Source organism: Myotis yumanensis, unplaced genomic scaffold, assembly GCF_028538775.1.
Source record: "Myotis yumanensis isolate MYYU_CA2020_CCGP unplaced genomic scaffold, mMyoYum1.0.hap1 SCAF_13, whole genome shotgun sequence".
Classification (NCBI taxonomy): domain Eukaryota; kingdom Metazoa; phylum Chordata; class Mammalia; order Chiroptera; family Vespertilionidae; genus Myotis; species Myotis yumanensis.
The window spans coordinates 16,508,020-16,518,961 of record NW_027223764.1 but is presented as its reverse complement, the minus strand read 5'-3'; the positions used below and the strand labels follow the sequence as shown (position 1 = coordinate 16,518,961).

Here is a 10,942-nt window from a genome sequence, read left to right as displayed (position 1 = left end):
CGCGCCGCCGCCCTTCGCCGCCCCCGAGAGGCCGGAGTGCAGACAGCGAGCGCCGAGCGCGGGGCTGAGCTCTGCCCAACCGCCACTGTGATGAGCAACAGGTTCTTTCAACTTTTACAGCAGAGACGGCGTCCTGCGGGAAGTTTTAACCTATTATTTTGAAGAAAAGTGCTAGCGATGCACACTTGAATAAAGCACTTTTGATGTTTCTCTTGAAATTATCGTGTTTTCTTTGATCACAAAATCCGCATTATTAACCGGTATCCGCACTATTAACTGGTTAATGATTAATCTGTATTAATAACCGGTTAATAATGCGGATTATCCCTAACTGGTTTGGCTCAGTGGATAGAACCTCGGGCTGTGGACTCAAAGGTCCCTGGTTCGATTCTGGTCAAGGGCATGTACCTGGGTTGTGGGCACATCCCCAGTAGGGGGTGTCCAGGAGGCAGCTGATCAATGTTTCTCTCTCATCGATGTTTCTAACTCTCTATCCCTCTCCCTTCCTCTCGGTAAAAAATCAATAAAATATATTTAAGAAATAATGCGGATTAACCATTAACCGGTTAATAGTGCGGATACCGGTTAACATGTTACGCGCTTGACTGACACTATACTTCCGGTCAGGAAGACAAAGCAGGCTGGGCGCTTAACGTGTTAATAATGCGGGATAACCGTAACCGGCTAATAATGCGGCTTTTGTAATCAAAGAAAACACGATAATTTCAAGAAAAACATCAAAAGTGCTTTATTCAAAGTAATGTCCATCGCTAGCATTTTTCTTCAAAATAAAGTAATGAATTAAAACTTCCCGAAAATGCTTTATGGCACGAAATTCGACATTTCGTGGAAGGGGGCCCACAAGGGTTAGGCTGCCCTGCCTCGGGTTCCCACAGCCTGGTCAGCGCGGCCACTACCCGTGGGGACCGTGCGCCAGGGCGGACAGGCTACACGTCCGTGTGCTGGGACAGCCTGGTCCCGGGCGCCGCCGGGGGAGCGCGGTGACTGAGGCCACGCCCCCCGAGGCCCGGGGGTGCCGCCAGGTCCAGAGGTGGTTTCCGTGAGTACCAGGTGCTCAGGAGATGGTTCACCTGCTCCCGGCTGGAGACTGCTCGCAGGTGGGCTTTCCCACTTTCGCCGTCCATGCCCTCCTGGGGCTCTGACGTCTCCGGGGGCTCTGACGTCTCGGGGGGCTCGGCGGCCCTGCCCGCGGGGTCCCGCCCCAGCCCCCGCGCCCGCATCTCGCTCTGCATGCTGGCGAAGAAGTGCAGCACGCAGCGGTGCGCGAAGTCCCGCGCATGCTCACAGCACGTCTCGTCGAAGAGCTTCTGCTCCAGGTCCATGTAGTTGCTCCAGTATCTGCGCTGCAGGAAGACTGTCTGGTCAAAGCAGGGCCTCAGGCAGCGGGCCAGGAAGGCCGCCACGATCAGCAGCAGGGTGATGCTCCAGCCAATGGCCTGGGGGGGGGGCAATGAGGTTAGGTGTGGGCGGGGCACAGCGCTGAATGGGGCGGCAGGCACAGGTGTTCAGTCTCTTCCTTTATCTCTTCCATCCTTCCTTAGATATATTTATCTTCCTATTTAGTCATCCATCCAACCAACAACCTCCATCCATTCTCCCTTCAATATCATCTCATCCTTGCATCCATTCATTTCCCCAGCTATCTCTCCCCCCATCCATTCAGTCATCCATCCTCCCATATGACTACGTTTCTATTATATTCCTATCCAGCCATCCTCTCAACCATCTTTCCACCTGTCCATCATCCATCTTCCTATCCAGCCACCTATTCTCCCATCCATTCACGTTCTGATACTCTCATCCTTCCTTCAATTTGCCTATCCTAACCATTCATGTACCCACCATTCATCTTCCCAATTTTTCTTCTGGAAATCAGAATAGATCACTCTAAAGTAGGCCTCTTGGACATAAAATTGTTTTGACTGAAGAAAATTAAAAAGCGGCAAACATAGGAGAAGCTCTTTCTACCTTCCCCCTTTCTGCCTAAAGGCAAGATATAAATTCTCCTTTTACTGGAGACAGACTCTTATCAGCCCAGAGGCAGCACCAGAGGAATGTGTGAACAAACCTTACTCTATTGGTAAGGAGTAAGAAACTCCATGCTTCCTCTCATGTATTTACCTTCCCACAGTTTCTGCCCTTGGAAGCCTAAAACCGCTTTCCTTTGTCCTGTCATTTCTCTACAAAGATACTACTCTTTGCTGAAGATGCTATATAAGCCAGAATTCTAAGCCACCACTTTGAGTTACTCTTTGGTTTAGGTTTCTCCTGCGTGGTGTCCACTGCACATGTTAATAAACTGTTTTCCTTTTGTTAATTTTTTTTTGTTAGCATCTCAGCTGAAAACCTAAGGTGGGAAGAAGTAAAGTTTTGCCTTCCCGACACTCCATCCATCAATCCATCCATCCATCCATCCATCCATCCATCATCCTTTCATTTTTGATTAAGTGCTCCATCCATCCTCACATATATTTATCCACCCTGTCTATGTATCCATCTATTCTATATTTGGGGGGAAGCACTGGGGACCCAGTCTTTTCTCTCAGAGAGCTCACACTTAAGTGGAGGAAACAACTAGTAGGCGATGACTGGCTATGTTAAGGGATGTACAGGGAGTCATGGGAATTTGCCCAACCTGACCTGGAGTGCTCAGGGAACAGTGAGGTTTAGGCTGAGACCGGAAGGGTTAGTAACAGTTGTGCAGGATACAAACAGGGAACAGTGTTCCAGGCCAAGAGTGAGAAACCATTAGAGCATCTCCCTCCTCTCTGCCCATCCACAGCGACAGTCTCTTCAAGGCCTCGCTTCAAACCAGAGCAACTGTGTGGACCTGGAACCGAAAATTCACTCCTCTCACACAAAGACATATTTGCATTCTTATCATTTGTAGATGTGATTTACAATCCCTCTTTTGGCCTCTCACAGAATCCTCCCCACTTACCAGTTTAAAATACTTGTGTGAGTATTTTACATTCTAGGAGCATTTAATGTGCCTGATAAATGTACAGCTGTGGAGTAAGGACTCCAACCCTGGTCTGATGGAAAATTCTACACTCTTTCCAAGGAGCTGGTGAAGCCTAGAGTGTGTCAGCCTGCAGGGACCATCAAGTGAAGGAGACCAAACTTCCCTTGATTTCGCAGGAGAAACCAAGGCCCAGAGGGAGAGTGACAGAGCCAAGGCCACAGCCTGAAGCAGAATCAGTGCATCCTGAGCACTGGTCCTCTCTGCCCTGCCCCACGGGCCTGCATCTGCCACCAGCCAGTCTCAGCTCCACAAAGGGCTGGGGTCATGTTTTTATTCTCTGTGGCCCCAGGGATACTGGGCATGTATAGGTTCAGGTAAATACTTTTTGGAGGACACAGCCGAGCCTGAGGCTCTGGGAGTGGAAATGGTAGAATCTAGAGTTTGGGCTGGGGTTTGTTCCCAGGATAATGGAGTTGATACCCTGTGGGGAGCCAGGCACCTAGGGAGAACCTGCATTGTATGGAGGTGGTTAAGAGGGTCAGGAGTTACAGTGTGCATCCAGATCCCTGTCCTGCCTCTTCCAAGCGGTGTGACTTTGGCCTAGTGAGCTAAACTCTCAGAGCCTCCACTTCCTCATCTGTGAAATGGGATGATAGTGACTGCATCCACCTCATGGGGTTGTTCTGAGAATTAAATGAAAGAATGAATATGAAATGCTTAACACAGTGCCTGACACATAAGTGCTCAATAAAGGGAAATTCGGCCCTGACTGGTTTGGCTTAGTGGATAGAGCGTGGGCCTGCGGACTGAATGGTCCCGGGTTCGATTCTGGTCAAGGGCATGTACTGGTTGCGGGCACATCCCCAGTGGGGGGTGTGCAAGAGGCAGCTGATCAATGATTCTCTCTCTCATTGATGTTTCTAACTCTCTATCCCTCTCCCTTCCTATTATAAAATCAATTATATATATATATAAAATTCGTATTATTTCTGAGGGATGGAAAGAATGGGGTGGACAGAGCAGTGTATCTGCAGTGCTTTCTGCCATCCAGCCCCCTGAGGACGGGCCTAGCTGACTCCCGGAGGATATGGGTACCTGGTCTCTGTCCTGGGGTGAGTCAGCATTGATGACCAAGTGCCCACTTCCTAGGGCCCAACATTGTTCTGTACATGAGTCAAGCTCCTGATCCCCCTGGGGACCACCTGCTCCTTGGTTGTGTCTCCAGCAGTAGGGAGGGGATTCAGACCGTCACCTGTACCTCCTCACCCCTCGGAACCCACTCAGGATAGTGGGAGGCTTCTCGGGAGAGGACTGTCCACATTACCTGTGACAGGCACCGCAGGTAGCGAGACACTGCCTTTCGAGCAGGGCTGTCCCTGACCAGCTCATCCTCCTTGCAGGGCACCTTGGCCAGGAAGAGCTGAACCTGGCTGGGGGTCATGTTGGCAAAGTCCAGAAACTTCTCAGGGTCCACGGAGCTGCTGAAGGCACACACGAAGCACTTCCCATCAAGGAGGGCCAGCAGGATCCAGAGAAGGGGGGCGGCCAGCGCTCTCTGCAGCACAGAGGAGCACATGTACCTGGGAGCAGAGGAAAGGGGGCGGGTCACAAAGGGCAGCTGGAATTCAGCTGAAGCAGGAAGGCTACAGGAGAGATGCAAAGATGGACTTCCCAGGAGGGCTGGGAAATACTAGTCGTAGTTACACCAAAGGAATGGCTGCAGCTTCCATTGCAGGGGTGCCAGCGGCAGAGGGCAAGGAGGAAGGAGGGCTGGGGGCCCTGGGTGTCCCAGGACTGCACACTGGGAGCTGGGGCTCTTCTTGCTCCGGGCCTGGTAGCAGACTCTGCTGGAGAATAGTTCCTATTCACATGGAGGCCAGAGGGCCTCTGCCTCAGCCGCCTCAACCACTTGCATGGCTCTGCCTGAGGGCTAGGCTGCAAGCGATAGAAAGTTCACAACCCCAATTCAACCTTCAACCCAAGAGGGATGGGGCCTGGTGAATAAACACCCCATCTTCCTAGACCAGGGATGGCGAACCTTTTGAGCTCGGCGTGTCAGCATTTTGAAAAACCCTAGCTTAACTCTGGTGCCGTGTCACATAGAGAAATTTTTTGATATTTGCAACCATAGTAAAACAAAGACTTATATTTTTGATATTTATTTTATATATTTAAATGCCATTTAACAAAGAAAAATCAACCAAAAAAATGAGTTCACGTGTCACCTCTGACATGCGTGTCATAGGTTCGCCATCACTGTCCTAGACCCTCAGTGCGCCATTTCTGAGGTGTGTCCCACACACTCTCTTAGAGGGTCCCCAGTAGGGCTGAACTCCAGTTGCCCATTCATTATCACATTCTTCCCAGAGCCTGCTTTCGAGGGAAGCCTAAACTCAGACAGCCCTGCCCAATGTCCCTCCCAGACGTAGCACCTCCAACACCTCTCCTAGCATCCAGGGAGCCCACTCTCTGACTGTCCAGGTGTCTCCCCTGACCCACTCCGCTCCTCTCTGGCCTGCATGGGGTGTTGGTCCCAGGATAGGAGCCTAGTGGAGCTGCAACCACTGACTCCCAGAGGAAAAGGTCACGGGCACGCCCAGTGTATGTGACCCTCCTTGTGTGGCTGGATGACAGGGAGCACAGAGCCCCTGAGGAACACGAAATAGTGGCTGCTTGTGCACAAGATGCAGATGTCTCTAACTTGCACTGTAACAAACATAAAATGATGTATGCTGTGTGTGTGTGTGCACGCGCACATGTGTGCAAGCGTGTGCATGACCTGCCCTGCAGAAAATTATAAATACGCTGTAGGTAGGGGCAGCTCCAGCATTTTCTTCGGGGGCAGTGTAGTCAGAAGGTGGAACTGAGGGCTTCTCATGACATTGGCTTACATACCCTTGAGGACACCTCAATGGTCCTTGCCAAAGCATAGGGCAGAGAGGAGATCATGAGTGGGCGAAAACTCACCAAGCTCCTCCCGCCACTGCCCATGGGTCTAGAGCACTTAGATGTTTTGTTGAAAACACGCAGGGCAGCGGAGTGAGCTGTGCTTCTTCCTACCTGTGGGAGCTCAGCTGAGTTACTGAACTTCTCTGTGCCTCAGGCCCCTCATCCTTAGACATGGACCCTAATAGGAACAGACCCAGGGCCGAGGTGAGAATCCAGAGGCCGTGCACACACAGTGCTTGGCACAGGGCTTGGCACCAAGGCGATGTTTAGTGTTGACCAGGGAGCAATTCAAATTGCTAAACTCCATCAACTGGTTTTGACAGAGGGCACCCACCAGGTGGGAGGCTCTAAGGACAGTAGAGCTGCCCTGGGGAGTGTATGGGAGAGGGAGGCAGCCTTTAGGCCAAGCATGCCTCTCACTACAGGCAAAGCCCCTATGCATGTCAGGGGATGGCCCTTCACACGTGTGGTGAGGTATAATCCATGGCAGCGTGATGGATGTGACCTGGGAAATTGTGGGGAATTCTGGATCATTCATGTGTCTCTAGCACTGGCCACAGAAGGGAGACAAAGGACAGGAACAGAAATGTCTGTTTCCAGAGTGGAAACTGCAAATGGGTCTGGTGAGCTGATGATGCTTTCGTTGGGGAAAGGAGGGGGCACATGTGAGAGTACCTGGAGGGGGGGGCAGGTGAGGAGCCCTGACAACACCCATGGGGGTGATGGGGGTTTGGGGGGTCACCTAGCAGTGTTTGTGCAGGTGGGGAGCCTGACAATGCCCATGGGGGAAGGGTAGGGTTTGGGGGTGTCCCTGACAATTTCTGTGCTGGTGGGGAGCCTGAGAATGCCCATGGGGGAAGGTCAGAGTTTGGGGTGCCCCTGGCAGTGCCTGTGCAGGTGTGGGCGGGGCCTGACAATGCCCACAGGCCTCTGGGTGTATGGGACCGCACACCTGATGATGCCTGGGTCCTTCCTCCGGTGCCCCGCGGGCCGGCGCCACTCCTCAACCATCACCACGGACTGCCGGTTGGCAAGGAGGCCGCAGAGGAAGAGGACGAGCGGGGGTGTGAACAGAAGGCCCAGGCCGTAGAGGGTGTTGTAGCGCGCCAGGCAGGGGCAGTTGAAGTCGAAGGAGGAGTACAGCTTGACAGTGACCACGGCCAGCACCAGGCAGACGCCATTCATCACCGACTCGGAGCTGGACTGGAAGTGCTGGAAGAGCATGCGGAACTTATCCATGGCTCCTGCCTGGTGGGTGTGGGCAGTGAGGCCTCAGCCGCCTTCCTGGCCAGTGCTGGGGGTGCGTCCGATCCCCAGGAGGTTCTTCTCTTCCAAGAACCTCCAGCTCTCCACGAAGGCTCGGATGCCCAGCGATTGTCCCCAGTGCCGCTCGCTCCCCTCCTCTCTGGGGAGTGAGTCACTGCTCTGTGACCAGCCAGCCCAAAGCACCTCTAGGCAAATGTGCCCTGCGCTGTCACCCCATCCCTCCCCTGCCCGTTCCCTCCTCTCTTCAGGGTGTGGATACTGATGCCTGACAGCTGGCAGGGTGTCCGGTGAGGTCAGGCAAATTCTGGGTGTGGTAAGGCCAAGACACAGATGGAGCCAATGATGTTTTCTGGTCTCGGTCAAAAACATGATTTGATTCAGCTGAGCCGGGGGAGCGTTCATGTTGGCTTTTGTGACGGGAGGGGTACCTCCTCTTGCCTGAAGGTTTCCTGGAAAAGAAAGCCCTGGAGAAGAGTTTAAACCATGTTTCAGCGTTTGCCAACGAAAGGCTTTGGACGGGGAGGGCCTTCCAGGCAGAGGAACGCATGGGCAACGGCATGGAGGTGAGAAGCAGTCCGGTGTGGCCGGCGGTGTGGGGTTGCTGGAAGGTAGTGGCAAACAGTGGGTGTCAGGAGTGGGGCTGGAGGGTCAGGGGTGCCCGCAGCCCTCCGCTCCCCTATATTCTGCTGCTCTCCGGGCCGGGTTTCCCCAACGCACAGCTTCCATTACTCACTCCCCCGTGTGACCGCGGCTCCCTCAGCCTCCTTGGCTTGGCATCCAAGGCCCTCCTAACTGTACTCACATGTGTCTTCCCACCTCCACTGAACACCCGTGTCCCTTCTTCCCACCTGCTCTTCAAGAGGCAGCTCAAATGCAGCCCTGTTGCTAAGCCACCCCTGGTGATCTCAGTCTGTGGGGGCCTTGATCAGCCGCCCGGCCCTGGGAAAGGCCGCCTCGGCCTCTGAGGAATCTTTCCTAGTGTGGGGACTTGGACCTGCATTTTGCTCTCTGCAACATGCAGTGTGGCGCTAAACATGCAGCAAGGGACAGCGAATGCTCGTTTTTCGTGATGTTGGCACTCAGACCCTGTCTCTAGCTCTGTCTTCCCTGTCCACCCCCTGGCCTGTCCTCGTGGCCCTGTCTGGTCCTAGGAAGCCAATGAGTGGAACGTGTGTCCTGCCCTTAATTTCTCTCTGCCTCTCTCTCTGTCCCTCTGTCTCTCTCCCCTTCATTCTGTCGCCCTTTCTGTCTCTCTAATGACCTTTTTGTGTGTGTGCATGCACAGTTAACTCGCTGTGTCCCTCAGTGTGTGTCTGAGTCTTTCTGTGTCCCTCTGTCTGTCTCTCTTTGTGTAGCTACCTCTTCCTGTCTTTCTACCCTTTCCTCCTCCTCCCCTGCTTCCCACCCCATAGCATCCCTGTCTTACTGGCCCCAGGCCTCCCATTGGCTACCTGGCTTGGGGAAGGGAGAGGAGGCATCTACAGAGGTGATGTGAGCCCTGGGGTCACAGATCAGTGGGCCTTGGGCCTGGAGCATGGGGGGGGGGGGGGGCGGGCAGTGAGGTGTCCAGGCCCCAACCATGGAGGCTCTTCCTCAATCTTCATCCTCTGGCTCCCTCACTGCCAGCCCAGGGCCGTGCTGAGACAAGAATAACCTCAGGGATTCGGATGGCCTTGACCGCACTGACCCCTACCCCGTCCAGCCTGGACCTGCTGGCATCCTGGATCCAAGCGATGGTTTTAGTTAAATGTGTGTGTCCGCACTGTGGTCCTTTCCCCAGACCCTGGGTCCTCATGGTCATGAGTGCAGCTTCCCCCCAATCCCCTAGAGCAGTGAGGACAGCGTCCTGTATCCTCCCCATCCGCAGAGGCCCGGCTCCGAGCTGTTACCTCCACAAAGTTCACCAGGACCTCTGCCCTTGTGTCCATATTCCCAAACGCCTTTTAGAAAATGGAAATATCCCCATTTTCCTGATTAAACACACCACTATGAAAAATGTAAATATAGGGAACATGAAAGTGTCCCGGTCAGAGCAATCCCCAGAGAGTCTCCCTGTTACTGCAAGGTGTGTGTCCTTCCAGATTTCTCCAGGGCCCACACGGACACTCGCCGGCTGGCCTGCCTGGCGTTCCTTGGGAGAATCGTTAACCACTGTTAATGAACCACCGGGTGCCCAGGGGAGAGGCAGCTCAGGACACCTGTGTGACTGTCCATCGGAGGCGTGTCTGTCCTTCTCTTTACACTCGTCACACAAGTCTCTCACTGTGTCTCAGTTTCAGCTTCTCTGAAGGGTGACAGCCCAGCTGGTTGAGGGACAACCAGGACCTGCAAAATAAAATTTGGGTAGGTCCCTTAGCCTGTATTTTAAGTCACACCATTCCAAATATGACCTGCAAAGTTCATCACGGTCGGTGCCGATTATACCTCTGGTGGGGTAGCAATAGAGAGAAATCTGTCTGTTGTATTGCTTTGTATTTTACCTAAGACTGGACTCCCTGCATCAGGGGAGATAGGGAGGGAGCCAGCGAGGGCGGGAGAGCCGTCAGAGGCAGGCAGGTGTGACTGTGTGGAGGAGAGGGTGGGCCTTTGAGGAGAAAACCTCCAAGCTCATTCATTCTCCGGGGCTCCTCTGGAAAGCACAGAACCACCACTGCCAACTGCCACTTTTTCCAGGGGAGGCTGGTGCCAGGCAGAGTGGACACAGCCTGGTGGGCACAGAGCCAGGAAGGAACACAGGATTCTCCTTCTGTGCCTTCCAGCCTCAGGCGCCTGCTGGATGGCTGACAGGAAAGGGATCTGTCCTGGCCCCAGACCATGCTTCTGAACCCTGAAACACAGGGCCTCTGGGGCAGAGGGTGGAGAGAACAGGGCGGGGACGGGCTGAGTGCCTCTCTCCCATGCTAGTCTCAGGGGAGTCTCCAGAAAAGAACAAGGTAAGAAACTGGGGCAAGGTCTCTCCCAGGCCAGCTGTTCACAGCTCCACCTCTGACAGGTGAGACAGAGCTCCCAGGTCAGCCTGCGGCCCTGTGCCCGGTAGCGGGTGTGTGCTGTGTGACTGCACTGGCCCCCGCTAGGTCTTTACTGGAAAACACTCAAAACTAAGAGGCGAGAAGGAAGCCCACCACACCTTAAAGAAATACCTCAGGGTGAGGGGTGGCCTCACATGAACAAATCTGTATTTTCTAAATTGTCTATTTTTATATTAATGATTTTAAAAATATTTCCAAAAAAAATCATAAAATATTTTTACTGGGAAAAAAATCAAAGGGATTAAGGAACAAAGTAAAAGGGGAGGGGATTACATTTGTTGCCTAGAGCCCTGGACCAGCTGAACCAGGAGAAACAGAGGAAAGAAAAGGAGAACCCTGGCCGGGTAGCTCAGTTGGTTAGAGCATTGTCCCTATACGCCAAGGTTGTAGGTTTGATCCCCAGTCAGGGCACATACACGAATTAACCAATGAATGTATAAATAAGTGGGACGACAAATCAATATCTCCCCTCCCTCCCCCCTCCCTCCCCCCCCCTCCCCTCCCTCCTTCCCTTCCACTCTCTCCAAAAATCAATGAAAAAAATATCCTTGGGTGAGGATTAACAACAACAAACAAAAAAAGAGGAGAAAACTGTTTTACTCATGTGTGTGGAGAGATATTACCATGTACATCTGCTGCATGATAATATCTTAAGTCAGACTTTCCCAATCCCCTGTCCCATCCCAGGGGTCTGCAGCTACATCCTTGGGGG

At 53.1% G+C, this 10,942-nt stretch overlaps 1 protein-coding gene across 1 annotated transcript; it reads right to left on the bottom strand.

Annotated features, from left to right (window-relative positions):
• Positions 1 to 947: 947 nt before the first annotated feature.
• Positions 948 to 7,174, bottom strand: CALHM3 (calcium homeostasis modulator 3). Its single transcript, XM_070431823.1, has 3 exons — positions 6,888 to 7,174; positions 4,311 to 4,566; positions 948 to 1,457 (listed from the first exon to the last, which is right to left on the bottom strand). Exons 1-3 carry the CDS (start codon positions 7,172 to 7,174, stop codon positions 948 to 950), a joined length of 1,053 nt encoding a protein of 350 aa, XP_070287924.1.
• Positions 7,175 to 10,942: the final 3,768 nt, after the last annotated feature.

Bases quoted from the DNA above. Each gene is read 5' to 3' on its own strand.
- CALHM3 (XM_070431823.1), bottom strand. From the start codon at position 7,174: ATGGATAAGTTCCGCATGCTCTTCCAGCACTTCCAGTCCAGCTCCGAG. The intron at 4,567-6,887 runs GTGTGCGGTCCC...CTCTGCTCCCAG, and splicing joins AAGGACCCAGGCATCATCAG to GTACATGTGCTCCTCTGTGC. The intron at 1,458-4,310 runs GTAATGTGGACA...CCCCCCCCCCAG, and splicing joins ACCTGCGGTGCCTGTCACAG to GCCATTGGCTGGAGCATCAC.